This window comes from Aedes aegypti, unplaced genomic scaffold (genome assembly GCF_002204515.2).
Source record: "Aedes aegypti strain LVP_AGWG unplaced genomic scaffold, AaegL5.0 Primary Assembly AGWG_AaegL5_hic_scaff_1413_PBJ_arrow, whole genome shotgun sequence".
Lineage (NCBI taxonomy): Eukaryota > Metazoa > Arthropoda > Insecta > Diptera > Culicidae > Aedes > Aedes aegypti.
This window is the reverse complement of record NW_018734849.1, coordinates 1-14,607: the sequence shown is the minus strand read 5'-3', so window position 1 is coordinate 14,607 and position 14,607 is coordinate 1. Positions and strand designations below refer to the sequence as shown.

Here is a 14,607-nt window from a genome sequence, read left to right as displayed (position 1 = left end):
GGGTGGGTCAAGATTGTGGACTTCGTAGCCGTGCGGTTAGTGTTCACCAGGCATGTTAGCCGCATCGTGCTAGGGAGTGTGGGTTCGATTCCCGCTGCAGTCCGGAAAACTTTTGTGAGGAAGTTTTCGGACAGTGCACCGGGCGTGCATGCTAGTCCGTTTGTTAGTGTGGTGCTTCTTCAAAGGGCATAATGCCCACTGGAAGCATTAACGTGTCGTGTCTTTTAAGATTTTGATTCCGCAACATGAATAATTTAAATATATGAAAATGTGTGGACTTCCTATGATCTTATTCCGGACGTTTCCTTACTGTTTGCCTTGATTTCCGGACACTTTGATTCCAATTCCGAACAGCTCATGAAATCATAAATAGAGAAGTCAAATGATCGATTGAAATCGTCAAACCACTAAACAGACGTCTAAGGCAGATTGGGCATTGTAAATTTTCATGGTTATTCATGTAAAATGCTTATTAAAACAAGCTTCGAAAATGCGAATTTTTGAAACGGCAAAAATTTAAAACATATCGTGTGAAATGTTTCCCATACAAAGAAGAGTGTCCGGAATTAAAAGCTGTCCGTAATATGAATCAAAACGGTATGTATCTTGTGAAAATCGTACTTATTTCGGTTTAAATTAACCAACTCAGTGGTCTGGAACTTTTCTGGAAAATGACTGGAAGGTCAGGGGAAGTCAGGGAATTTATTTTCAAAATTGAGTCGACACCCTGTGTACATTTGAAGTGTGGCTTCATTCATCTACATCTAAATCAGTTCTTTCAATAAAAACATATTTTTATATTCCAATAGGTACTCAAAACGATACGGGCGCAAACAGGAATAAAAGCAAAGCAAGAATCCGTTTGTCAATACTTTTTTACAAAAGGTAACATTTCGCATAAAACGTAAAAATATGACTTCGTGAAATTTCCTACTCGATTACAGCATTTCAAAAGCACTTATCCTCGGTAGCATTAAAACTACATATTTTGCAAAATGCGTGGCGAACTGGATTGCTTTCCGCAGAACTCAGCCGCTCCCGTGATAGAAACAAAAAAAAACAAATAGATATAATGATTTACTATTACAATCACTACTCAATAGCCTAAACAAGATATACTGGAACTAAAACAAGCATAAAAAACAATAGATGCAACAATTTAAATCTAACTCACCCATACTTTCACATATCCGTTAAAAAAAAAATCAGTAGATAAAGAAAACAATAGAATCAATAGGATAAACCAGCCAACCCCTACCTACAGCGTTCAAATTGCTTCGATTGGAAACGTTTTCGACTCACATATCATTCATCACACAATGAACAATGCTTTGCTTGCCAAACACACATACACCTCAAACATCTAATAATCGCTCTGAGTCGGCTCTGCTTTACCGAATAGGCCCTGAATTCGCACATCTCTCCGCAAAATCGAGAAAAGAAAATTAGTCTCTCTCCTTGTCTCATGGTCATCAACTCTTGCACTGGTTCGGTGTCTCTTCTTCTTCTTTCAGTGAGAGACGGAAGCGCGCCATCTCCCGGCTGCCTAATCGAAGAGTAATGAGAAAAGTAAACATAAAAATCCCAGTCTCTATAATTAAAAATTTAGAGGTTAAACAAGCGTATCGTGAAAATTATTCAGATCCATGTCTGTACGACCACGAGGTGGCATCTAGTGATCTTAGTTGGTAAGTTTGTGCAGCAGCACAAGTATATACAGAAATTATAATTACAAGTATGTCTATAGCAAACAAGATTTAATATTAAAAACAAATTGTAATAACTATTTGAAAGTTAATTATGAAAAGTCGTTGAAGCAAACGATAGAGTTAGGTCATGTAGTAGAAAGTACAAGAATTTATTAACAAATTTTACTGTGAGTTGTAGTAGTGGCAAAACCAAACGTTACAAAATACTAAACATATAAGCCCCCTTTGTAAAGCAAGAGCGTTCATTTCCATCCCACTAAAATAAGATTTTTCTAGAGCAACAAGTGCTATTTTACCCGGAACCTTCAATTGTACGCAGAACAACCATCAAAAACCCTTTTAACTCAGACGACCACTAATTTGTCTGCTAGTTCTCTCTATCTACTTCTACTCCACATCCAATACCTCCATTTGCACATCCTAGGAAGACGACAGCCCTTTCACGCACCTCCATTAGAACACTTTTCATTAACCGTCAATAGCAGTCTTCGCCGAAGACTGCGTGTTTTCAATCATTCCTGTAATACCCTTGAAAACAGAAGAAATTTCGAGATGCCACATTTAAACGAGATTAATTTATCAAAAAGCGCGCTTTTTCGAAGTAGGCACATCATCAGACACACCTAGATATCTACAGATAAGGCCGTAGTCAGTAAAGCCCCAGAAAACATACTAATCGCTAAGGTCACACACGAACACAATTTACTAAACAAAAAGCTTAACTATAGAAGAAAACCTTTGAACTCAAGTTCGGTAGACGAAAATCACACCACAAGCAAATACAACCGAAATAGAAAAAACACGTAAAATATTATACGAACACGCATTGCCCTTGTTTCCAATGGATGTTGTTTTGAAGGATGTAGTTGACCGTGCAAACAAATAAGTAAAGGAACGATGAAATTTGGCCCTTTGAATCAGAGTTGGAAGCAAACATGAAAACATAAATTAAATACTTCAAAAAGACAGGAAACCCCGGTTTGATTGTATTGTCGAAAAGAAGGAGAAACGAAACAAATGCAAATGAACGAATTTTGTGTGCAAACACGTACGCCAGTTTGAGAAGAAAAAAAAAAGAAAAAAGTTTAGATGAAGAAAACAAAATACACACATTGTAAAAAATTGGAAAAATTAAAAACGTAAAACTATTGAATGTGAAAGTAAATGAAACAATTATTGAGTAAAAAATATGAAAAACTGAAAAGTAAATACAACAAACAGTTCAAACAATCATTATGGTAATTTTTATCCGCTTCTAAATATTGAGAAATACCTTTGTTTCGTTCGCCTATTTCTAGCATTCTCAGTTCTCTCGCATCTTCCAGCTTTCGCTACCTTCTGAATAAGTACTGTGTTCGCCCGAAGTTGGGCGAGCTCGTGGTTCATCTTCACCATCATATTAGGGGGTCTGTAGCCTTGAGGTTACGCTTTCGCTTCATAAGCGGAAGGTCATGGGTTCGATTCCCAGCCCCTCCACAAAAAACTCGTCCAGCCACCAGAAGACGCCTCACGGAGGACCGTGCTTTGGGGAGCACATCCATCCTCCGTCAGTATCAGATGGTGACTGAGACAAACTGACCCTCTTCGCAGGCAGCTAGCCTCACTAACAACAGAACTCTCTCCTACCTGCTCGGTGTGAGAGTAAAAGAGTAGGAGAGAGTGAAAGTAGATGTTATAGATAAGTTGAAAATAGATCTGTATCGGTAAAGAAGCAACAGATCAACTGATTCCGGCACAGTAGTGGCCACGAGCACAGAGTGCCTTGAATAAAAAAAAAAATCCTTCGCCATCGTGCACTGTTCTTCTGCACACCGTCAAAGTTCCCGGTCTATCGTGTGTATTTTTTTAGACGAGCCCTTTCACCCGGGAGGCGGGTGTCAAAAATTGTCCAAAAAATGCTACGTTTTCCCGCTCCGTGCTCTTGCACTCTGCCAGTGGTTTGCTTTTGCATGTTGAGCAGACTGCCTTTTCATCTTCCTTCGCTGCTCTGTCTCTTCTCCCCTTTTCGCATCCATCTCCTCCTGACTTCCCCGGCGTCGGAGGTTGTCACCAGTACCGGTTGGGGAGACGTCAGTGCGGTGCCCGACTACCGGCGGCTATTGCAGGAGAGATCTTCGTTAACTGTCTCGAGTACCGAGGTCGGTCAAACGATTTCGGTTAATTAGCGCCCCGATCACCCAATGACAGGCACTGCTCTCTGTCTCCCGTTTCCCTGCTCTACCCGCCAGTTTCTCTGCAATATAGACGTTATCTTCACCACCATATTGTTCGCCAGATTCCAAAGGTTAGGATAGCTTACCATTCTGTCTGCATTGAAGTCCTACTCAAAAGCAACCGTCACGACGCTTCGTTCCATGTTGAACCTCGGGCAATCGAAAACAATATGTTTCGGCGTTTCCTCTCTCTCACTACATACGGGACAGAACGGTGACTGCGTGTGGCCGAACCGATGCCAATACTGTTTGAAGTAACCGTGACCTGACAGGAACTGTGTCAGGTGGAAGTTTACTTCGCCATGCTCCCTGTTTACCCAGGTCGACAAATTCGGGATGAGTCTGTGGGTCCACCTACCACTTGACCAGCGAGCTGATCCTCGCCAATTCCCTCACCTGTCTGGTACCTCTCCGCTGATAACACTCGATGTCTTCTTCCAAGGGATACAAATCGGAATCATTCTGGTGATCACACATACTGCCTCCGACGATATTGTTCTGTATGCGCTTGCTACCCTCATGGCCATCAGCCATAACGTACTGTTGAGCTTGTCCCGATTGTGCTTGGTTTGCAGTGCTACACCTCAAGCCGAAGCTCCGTATCTCAGTATACGATGATACGCTAGCCAGAAGACCTACTGCTTCCCGGACCAAGAGCACTCGGCTTGATCCTTGTAAGTGCATTGGTCGCCTTTGCAGCCTTCTCACATGTATAGTCCACGTGGCTGTTGAAGTTTAGCCGATCGTCTATCATCACGCCCAGGTGTCTGAGCGACCGCTATGATGCTATGACATGTTACCCGACGGTAATATCAGCGTGTTGAACCGCTTTGCGATTGCTGACTTGTGGCACCTTCGTTTTTTTTGGTGGGCTAACTTCAGCTTGACCATGCCCATTGCCTCCGTGGCTAGCACTTCCGATTCCTCCAGCGATTCGCCTATTACTGTTAGGACGACGTCATCAGCAAAGCCGACGATCTCGACGCCCTTGGGTCACTCCAGTGCACTGTTGCTTGCCGAACAGTTGCTGGAGCATGCTGCATGCAAACCTACTCCATGATGATGAATAACAATTTATCCTGACGTCCAATTCAAATGTAGTCTTCAGCAAAGTTGTAGCTGAAAGGATTTCACATGATGAGAGTTTGTTCACTTTTCCGTAAAATATTGTGATGAAGAATTAGAGGGTTGAGCGCAAAAGATTGGCGTTTTCCATAGTAATCTCCATATAAACTTCAAATGGCGTGTGCATAGTCAAATTTCTTCCGGATCATTTCAAACTTTAGGAGGATGCTATTTACCATAATAAAATCGTTTAACCATATGGGAGCCGAAATTTTAAAATTTGCATCACTCAATTGCTCCATCTTTATAACTTATCTTTAGCGATAAAAAAGAAGTACTGAGTGGAGGGACTTCTAACTAAGATTCATAGAAAGTTGTAAATGAATATAACTTGACCTTAGCGAATTGCAAGCTTGCTTAGAGAAATGCAATTGATAACATCCGAACATTATAGTTTGTAACATAAAATGCTTCATGAAACTCTACCAAAAAAATGCAAGATATTTTTTATTTTTGTTTTTCATTTACGTGCTTATTGTTTACTGGGTTAGAGCAAAGGGTAACATTTCATAAAACATGTGTTTCCATATACTATCTCCTGACTTTGACATTGACTAGCTTGGAATTCGAATCCAGAAGCTATATAGCTATAATAGTTCCACATAGAATATATAGATTGTGCTGGTTGAAACATTAATTGGTATGTAATATTTTCCCGGTGTTAATTAAAATTCCCGGTTTTCTCCCTGTGATTTGGAATTCCCGGCTTTTTCCCGGTGCGCTGGGCACTCTGCATTACCACTCTGTAGGCGTCACCCCATGGACTTGAATTGGCACCCTCGCATAGACTATCAAAGCATCGCCGCTTAAAGTGTCACATTCGGTATTCCACCCGTTCCGGCGGTCTTTGTCACCTTCAATGCTTTCACCGCTGGAGACCTGACGATTTTCGGCATTTGCTTCTTCCTCGTCGACATACGGTGTGGGTGGCCACGGTGTCTGATCATGCGTTGGGAAGAAACCCTCGATAATAATCTTCAGCTTTTCAGCTTCTCAACCGGCATTGATGAGCTCTTGGCTTTTGCCATGACCACTCGATAAGCGTTCCTCCAGGGGTTGGCGTCAGCTGCTCGGCACAGCTCCTTGTAGTAACTCAGCGTTTGAAAACAATTCTGGCTGCTTGGCATACGACCTTTCGCTCCTTTTTGAATTCTGGCTTTGACTCCTGGCTTTAAGGCAAGCAGCACGGAGGGCGTTGAGTGTCTCATTCAACCAGTGGGATTGTTCAAATATTACGTAACGCAACAGGGGGAGTGAGGATCTTATCTAGTGTTACGGCCTATACAACAATTTAAAATTGTCCATAAAAAAGCTGTTACGTGGGGGAATGAAGGGGGTGTAAAATTGGCTAATTTTGCGTTACGTAATATTTGAATGAACCTTACGCGAGACGTAGATTGTTGCGGGGCTTCCCTTTTCGTGGCATCGTTGTATCACATACCCTTCCCATCACTGTTGTCAGTCCTACCGCATCCAAGTTCAGGGCATCGCAGTCGGTGCGAAGTGCCTCAACGAAGAGATCTTTGTAGAAAGCCTTCGTCTTCCACTGCCGGTCGCCAATTGTGTTACTCTGCACTGCCGCCATGTTCCGCTTGATCAATCCTGTAGCGTATCGCCTGGTAATTGCTATGGGTGTACTCTTCGCCTACCCTCCAGTTCATGTTGCCCGCCAGTGATGGGCTACAAAATGTTAGGTCGATGATCGACTCCCGTCCGTCTTACCGAAATGTGCTAACGGTGCCTTCGTTGTACAATCGTAAGTCTTGCTTTGCTAGAGCCTCCAGCAGGTTGCAACCTCTAGCATTGGTTACCCCACTCCAAGGCCCATGCATTGAAGTCACTTCCAATCAGCACTGGTTTTCGATCGACTAGATTGTCGATCTACTCCTCCAACATCCGACCAAATTCTTCGAGCGTCCATCTTGGAGGCGCGTAGCAGCTACAAAAGATTCCGTTGATTTTGGCGATCACGAACCCTGCGTTTGAGATGGCAACCACTTCCTGGATAGGAAACCTACCCGTCATTTGTATCGCCGTTGCGCCTGTGCACCACCCATTTGGCGTTGTCGAACTTTTTCAGCTTGCCGTTGGGTGTCCGAAGTCCATACACTTGGAGCATCGCATCGGTGGCGTATCTGCTCGTGTGATGAGTCTCAGTGGGCATATCGACCAGCCAATCTTGTCTTTCTTCACCAGTTTGTTCGCCGTTGGATAGCCGAATCGACTTTAACTTATACAACAGTATCCCACAAGATTCACTTTTCGGTGGCAAATGCAATGCTTAACAACATCTACTTTCTGCTTGTAAATTTTACGAAAATGAAGCTGGAATCAGATTTTTATACCATTGTTACAAAAGAGGTATTCTTATTATGGCAAAGTAAAAACCAAATTAAAATAAGATTCTCGCCCCTCATTTCTACTCAGTGAATCAAAAACCAGTTTTTTCGCTCAAATTTATAGAAATCCTCTTTGAAATCTGTCATCGCATTACACCTTCGCTGTCTAGACCTTCTGGGCCTGATTTCTGCGGGATGCGCTTCTTGAGAACGGTACAGGAACTCCATCTCTTTGCATTCCACCTCTGCCAGTCGGCGCTTTTTGTCCCGGAATAAGTGGGTTTGCTGTTTCCGCTTAAGTCATCGCTCCTGCTGACACAATCGATTGAGCAAACACTATACTGACTCGATCACTCCACTTTTTCTTCGCACTGCGCGAACATCTTTTGGCATCACTCTCCCCTGTAGGGAGAAGCGAAAAAAAACGATGGACCAAACACTACCCTTGTTTTTCAGTAGATGCTATGAGTAGCAAAGTTAACTTGGCTCTTTATTTATACCACCCATTGTTCCTTGCTGTTAGAGGACGCCGTGTTATCCGAGTTTTTAGCATGGTCAGTTGTCAGTCTGCATTCATAGGACTATAGTGTTGAATGGGTAGACTGATATCGTTTTCAAGCAATCTAAGGAAATGTTTTTAAGGAGTCAGAAATTCATGAACATCCGCATTTAAAGAGAACGTGCAGCCAACTATGCCACGTTGACTCCCTAATTCGAAGAATTATCCTTGAACAAATAAGGTAAACCTAGGCTGGCCGGAGAGAGAAGCTGACAGTGGATGGATTTCTCAAAACTATTTCCAAATAAATACAACGCATCTTCTACACTTACAATAAAAGATATATTACGCTTACTACACTACCATCCTCCGTGATTCTAGTGTCCTTGAACGGACACAGGGCAAAAACTCAATGTACTGCGATGCCACCTAGAATCCACCGCATTTTGCGTAAGTTTTAAAAACTAATTATACATCTATCGTTCTCGAAGTTGTAAAAATCGGAATAATCGGGACTGCGTGAAATTCTGTCACTTGACAACATGTCACAATGGGAAATCGGAAAACAGAAACACTTTTGGACACCTATGAGAGAGGAAATAACTCATAGAATCCAGCATAGATTACCATTATTCTTATCAGAAATTGATAAATATATGTCCTACTAAGGGAACGGAGCTGCTTGCACACAAAGTAGCGGAACCCTAAATTATGTCAATCGTCTACTTCCATTAAAAGCCTTTGTGCCACAATGGGTGCCTAATCTAAGGATTTAAGAAGGTGAGGAATAGGCCCGCTGGTAGGCGGCGGCCCGGGTGGTCCCTGAGGGGGTCCGGGCATTGGAGCGCCTCCTGGTCCTGCCTGAACCGGTGGAGGTGGCCCTTGTGTAGGTGGCAGAGGAGCCTGCTGTGGGGGAAGGGGTGGTTGCTGCTGAGGCGGAGGATGATGTGGTGGCTGATGGGGACCACCAGGCGGACCTCCAGGCATTGGTGCCCCACTTGCGGGATGGCCAGGGTGGGGTGGCATTGTTGGAGGTTGTTGGGGTGGAACCGGCGTATGCTGCGAGGACGGCGGTTGACCAGGCGCCGTCGGAGGCATAACGTTATTTGGGGTAGAACCGTCTGTAGGCATCGTAGTAGGAGGAGCAGAGATGATTCCGTTGCTGCTGGGTGTGCTGGCGCTGCTCGGCGGGGCTGGAGCTCCAGGATGTCCACCGGTAGATGGCATTGGTGGCTGCTGCTGAGAGTCTAAAATGAAAGATGAAGAAATATTAGTACGGTTCGATGAAAAGCGGGTGATGGTCCACAATTCAATATCAGACTCACTAGTTCAGGGGCCTGGCCTGGTCCGGGCGGGCCTTGAGTGGCTCCTTGGGGAAGTTGCTGCTGTGAAGCGCCACCTGCAGGTTGCTGCCATGTCCTTGTTCTAGTTGGAATCGCTGATGAGCCTGCTGCCTTGCTCGGAATTCGGGCCGCCTTGAGTTGTTCCAAATGGAACTGTTGAGCGTTCTTGGATCAACTGTTTGCCGTTGGTATTCCAAACCTTCGCGCTCAACGTTTCCATTGTCGTTTCGAGCTCTTCAAAGTGTCGCAGCTTAATTTCTAGTTTCTTCATTTGCGTCTCAACTAGCAAGCGACTAAGCTTTTAATTTTTCTTTCCTAACGGCGGCCAAATGTTTAGCCTTGACGGCAGCCGCGGCCAAAGCAGCAGCTGCAGCTGATTGAAGATTTCCTTCGTTAAATACCTTCGGATTCGCCATTCTCCTTGGTCAATTCCGATGAAGAATTCCCTGTTCTTGTCAGCATCTGTACCGCCATCGGTTCTGCTGATCGCTTCCTACCCGCAGCATTAGGAATCAGACGTTTTAGTACTATCTTCTAGTGCCGATTTTATCAGTTTTATCTTTGTCTTAGAATTGACAAACCAGAAACAAACGAATCAACAAGCCCAACCAAAGAAAAATGAAATGAAGTATGTAGCATAGGCGCCCAGCAGAATCAATGAAACGAGAAGCGAAAACAAATAGATACAAAATGAGAGCCTTGAAAAAAGCCTAAAAGCATCTTTTCAACAAGCAACCAAGTCTGAAAGTTTACGGTTTTCATAAAAGAAACCTCAAGCCAAAACTCACGTCATCCTTCTTGGAGGACGTCCTTCATCTCCACGTCGGTGGACCCGGGAGTTTGCGGGAACACCCGGGGAGTGCCAACAGATCCCGGCAATTTACCTTCCTCTTCGTCCTTGTCCTTATCCGGACCGGTTCCAGCAATGCCACTAGTTGCCAATCCAGCGTAGGGGTCGAAACTTCCTCCGAACTCACTTTTCAACCATTCTTCAGATGGGCATCCATCATCGTTGGCCGGAACTTCGTCCTGAAATGAATGGCAATTTTTGAACCACATATTTGAACAGCTCACAAGAATCAATTTCTGTTCTGTTTGGATTCAGTGAGAGACACACTCATCAATTTTTAAGAAACACCTTCCCCCTGTGGTGACATTTGGGCTTATTCTTACGAGTGGCGTGAGGTGAGAGCTCTTGGTCTGGTATAGCGAGGAGACAATATCGACTCAAATGAAGGTGGGAACAAAGATAATTGTCAAAAAACTGCAAATTTCTGGGTTATCTCAATCGAAAGATAGTGATTTAAATTGTATAATAGATCAAAAAGAACCTGAAATCCTAAGGTTTGGTTTCAAAAGAAAAACATACCTTAATTGCAGCAAACTCCTCCATAGCGGCCTTGGCAGCACTTGCAGCAATCCTCGGGTCAACCACCGAAGCCAAGAAGGCAACAGTCGACATGATGGATTGCCAGCTTTGCTGAATGGGATCGGCTGGTAGGACAGTGGCCCCAGATAGGTATTATCATCCTCCAGGTAGGGATCTTCGATGGGCAGTCTCAAAAAATGGAGAATGCACTCATCCTGGGTGCGTGATCCCACATGCTCGCACACTTTGTTCCAATCGTCCTTGTACATTTCCAGCCCCTCCAACAGTAGGAGTGTCTCCTGTTCGGTCCAATCTCGAGACATGCTTGCGGCGGTCTTGTTCCGCATTGCAGACGGTTTCTTGGCGTACTGATCCAAACGAAGCCCAAATTGACCGTTTGGATCGGCAGCGACTGCTCCAGCCTCGGTTTTGATTCCGTCCGCTGGCGTTGCAGCAGCGGCCGGTGTTCCTGGAGTGGCAGGATCATCCTTTTTGTCGGTTTTCTTGTCCAAATCAAGGAGATTCTTTGCAGCCGATGGCTGCGCTGTTTTGGGAGGATTTAGAGGTTGCAGACCTGATGGAGTATCGCTCAGAACATGGAAATGGGAAGTGGGTGGAGGGCCCATGGGAGTTGGACGCGAATCAGCATCGATTTGATAATTGATCAAGCCCCACTGCTCGAGGAACGCGTGAACCCGCATTATAGCGCAAACATCGCCAGCCAAATTCCGTCGACAGGCGGTGCTGGTAAGATATTCAGTTGGATTCAGCCTGTAAGTGTCGATCATGAAATTGCGGTAAGCCAAAAAGATTTCCGGAGTTTTCGATTTATTCTTTCCATTGAAGAACTCGGGAAGGGCTCGTTTCTCAACTACATGGATGGAATTGTAATCGAACCATGCCGAATACGACGGTACAATGATGTGATGCGTTTGTTCAGTAACATTGTCCTCGAGATCGTCTTTTCCGTGCGGAAATTCTTGGGTGTTACTGTTATCGCTGGTCTTGCCGGCCTGGCTGTCGTCTCCAGCACGATCTGCATTGGCCCTGTCGATTTCCTCATCCAGATCGGTCATGGTAGCATATTTAATGGGCATCATTTCAGGATCACGCTTTGGTTGCGGAGTGGCCGGACCTGAAGTAGAATTGCTTGAACTGGCTTTCACTTCGGTAAGATTCGTTTCCGGTTGCGGATCGTCCATATCCTTCGTCATGTCTTCCGATTCTTCATCATCTGCACGGGGCTTTTTCTGGAAAACGGCCGGTGATCGGCCACTTTTCCGCTTTCCTCCCTTGAGTGGAGGCGAAGGGGACCGTTTGCGCTTCTGGTGCACAACTTTCGATTTCTTAATTTTATCGTCCACTCCGGACATCAGATCTTCTACTCCAAGGCGCAATTTATGCACCTTCTTGCGTCCATCTTCATCTACTTCGTAGTCCTCTTCTGCCATCCATTCGTTGTATTCGTCCAGATCTGTAACCCAGGAAAGAGACACCCGCCAACGATCTCCCGGGGACATAGGAGAATCAGGGACATTATCCTGTAACAAAAATTACAAATAGATCATAATATTAGAATGTGTCACGATTGTATAACAATTCACGGAAAATCCACTTAACGGTAGAGTAAAGTGGTGGCAAAAGTTCGAGTGGGGCAAGAGTTTCCTTTTAAAGATATCTAGCTCAATTCAAAACAAAACTTATAAATATCATGGTGGCTCGAATGCTATTCAAGTAAGAAACTTTCACTCCATATATCATAAAAATCGATTTGAGATTTAGAAAAGTTATGGCTATTTGTTGTTTTTCGACGTGAATATTGTAATTTTTGGTCAAAATTTCGTTGCATGGAACTAATTGAAGATAAAATCTTTTTCAATATTTTATGTAAGGGCTTTTCTAGGCCTATAATAAGGATGCTATGATGTGTATTAGTTTTTGCATAAATGCTTGGAAACAATTTTTAGCTCATAGTGGGGCAAAAGTTCAAATCAGCGGGGCAAAAGTTCGAACCATGTATAAACTCACGGAAAAAATTTGCAAATTGCCTTAAAATCCACATGTTATCTTCAAAATTTAGCAAAATTTGTCTGATCGTGCGAAAAACGTACACAAATTTTACATTTCCACATAGTTTCGCGAAAAACGGCAATTTTCGAGTGTATTAAAATTAACTCTGTTTTGGGCAATTTTTTGATAAAAATTTAGTGTGTATTTTTCGGAAAACTTAAGTTTACGGCTGGTGTAAAGTAATGCCTGTCATAATAGTATCGATATTTTGTATATTAGCCAGCGAACATTTGCCCCACACTATATTTCGAACTCTTGCCCCACCGGTGGGGCAAAAGTTCGTTTAAGACAATCAATTTTGAAAACTGTTATAACTAAAAATAAGTAAATATTTGACACAAGTTTGTTCAGCAATATTATAGCCAATATGTTGACACTGTATGGTATTTGTTTTGTTTCAACTGCTATTGTTTTCCTGGAAACTTTGATTATACCACTAAGGTCGAACTTTTGCCCCACTTTACTCTATACTATTTCGCGATTAGTATCTTTTGGCGGTTTCTGCTTTTTTGAATTGCTGGGAATCACAGATGGCGGAAATTGCTAAAGGCAGAGAACATAAGGTTGAACGATCGAAAGGCTGAATAGGTACACGGTATATAAAATTGATGAAATCTATTGGAGTCTTCATAAATCTAGTTTCTGAATTTTGAACTTGCGACATCATCACATCAGAAATGAAATAATTTCCTTTTTTGGTAGCTAAGGTCGAACTATTCAGCTGTTGAGATTACGGTAACGTTCACGGATTCCGGATAATATTAGTAGACAAATTAAAACGTTAACAACTCACCGGTAAATCAAACGTGTTGGGCACCCAGGTGTCGTACGACTCCGGGAAGTAATACCAATGGATCATCACGTGCTTATCGCGCCGGAATGTTGGCCGAGCGTAATCCTCCGGCAGAGGATCCACCGCCGGATAGATTATGTGCGTCGCTTCCTCCTCGTCCAGCGTCATCTCGCCCTGATGGTTCGTGACAATGTCCGTTATCCGGTTGGCCGTGCCCTTGTCCACCTCCGGGCGCACATACACAATCGGCAGACGCATGCATTCGGCCTCGATGAGGGCCGTTTCCATGTCCAGCAGCATTTGAATAATGGGGTCCTTACGCATCGGGTTCTGAAAGTGTGAATCATTTGATCAAACGGAAAACGGCACGGACATGGAACTTGCTAACCTTGTTCACCGTGAAGTCGAACTTTCGCCAGCGCTGTTCGGCTTTATAGCGGTACATTGTGGCCAGAATGTGGCAGAGCGCTCCGCCCGGTTTGAAGTCCATGAAACATCGCATCTGCGGGAAAGAAGATGATTGGTGGTTATTTCGAATCTGAACTCTCTGACTATGTGCGTTAGGATCGCAAAATTAGGAGGAAAAAATATGTTGATATGGAGATGAAGTTTCAGAACAATAATGCCTTGTTATATATAACAAGGATACATTTTGGCATCATGTGGTTATGTAATAGTTATTTATGCAATTCCGTTGTATATGAGCCTACTTTTCATCAAGAGGATGAACAACATAATGGCTTATTTTCATAACAGTAGAAACTTTTCAGAACTGTAAGTGATGCTGAAAAGTTTCACTTTTCAACACTGTTTGTGGAGCTGTCAATTATAAATTGAAGTCTTATAACACATTACAATTTTTGATTTAGAATCGGATCTTTTAGAGGACATAGAAATGCAGTACAACCAGCAAGCTATCTTAAAAAAAGATTCGGAACTTCATGCAGCGGTTCGTGTGAACCTCATCTACCAAAAGTGAGGGAGAAACTGTATGTACACTGGTCCCACAGTTATGAATCATATAAGGCTCTGCTTAAATTTGAAAAATTATAGAGAGCAAAAATAAACAATATTTTTTTATGAAAATCAATGCCGAATGGTAAAGCGGTGTATATACCTGCAGTTCATGCACAACGTTTGTCATTAA

General features: G+C 43.4%; 2 protein-coding genes across 2 annotated transcripts; both read right to left on the bottom strand.

Moving 5' to 3' along the window:
• Nucleotides 1–8,644: 8,644 nt before the first annotated feature.
• On the bottom strand, nt 8,645–9,702 carry LOC110680451 (basic proline-rich protein-like). The gene is made up of 2 exons (XM_021856244.1): nt 9,630–9,702; nt 8,645–9,132 (listed from the first exon to the last, which is right to left on the bottom strand). Exons 1-2 carry the CDS (start codon nt 9,700–9,702, stop codon nt 8,645–8,647), a joined length of 561 nt encoding a protein of 186 aa, XP_021711936.1.
• A 315-nt stretch (nt 9,703–10,017) lies between these two features.
• Nucleotides 10,018–13,962, bottom strand: LOC110680452 (SWI/SNF complex subunit SMARCC2-like). Its single transcript, XM_021856245.1, is given in 5 exon segments — nt 10,018–10,257; nt 10,598–10,692; nt 10,695–12,138; nt 13,461–13,790; nt 13,849–13,962. Coding segments are annotated over 5 exon segments (2,223 nt in total).
• Nucleotides 13,963–14,607: the final 645 nt, after the last annotated feature.

Bases quoted from the DNA above. Each gene is read 5' to 3' on its own strand.
- LOC110680451 (XM_021856244.1), bottom strand. From the start codon at position 9,702: ATGGCGGTACAGATGCTGACAAGAACAGGGAATTCTTCATCGGAATTG. The intron at 9,133-9,629 runs GTATTTAACGAA...CTTTCATTTTAG, and splicing joins GGAGAATGGCGAATCCGAAG to ACTCTCAGCAGCAGCCACCA.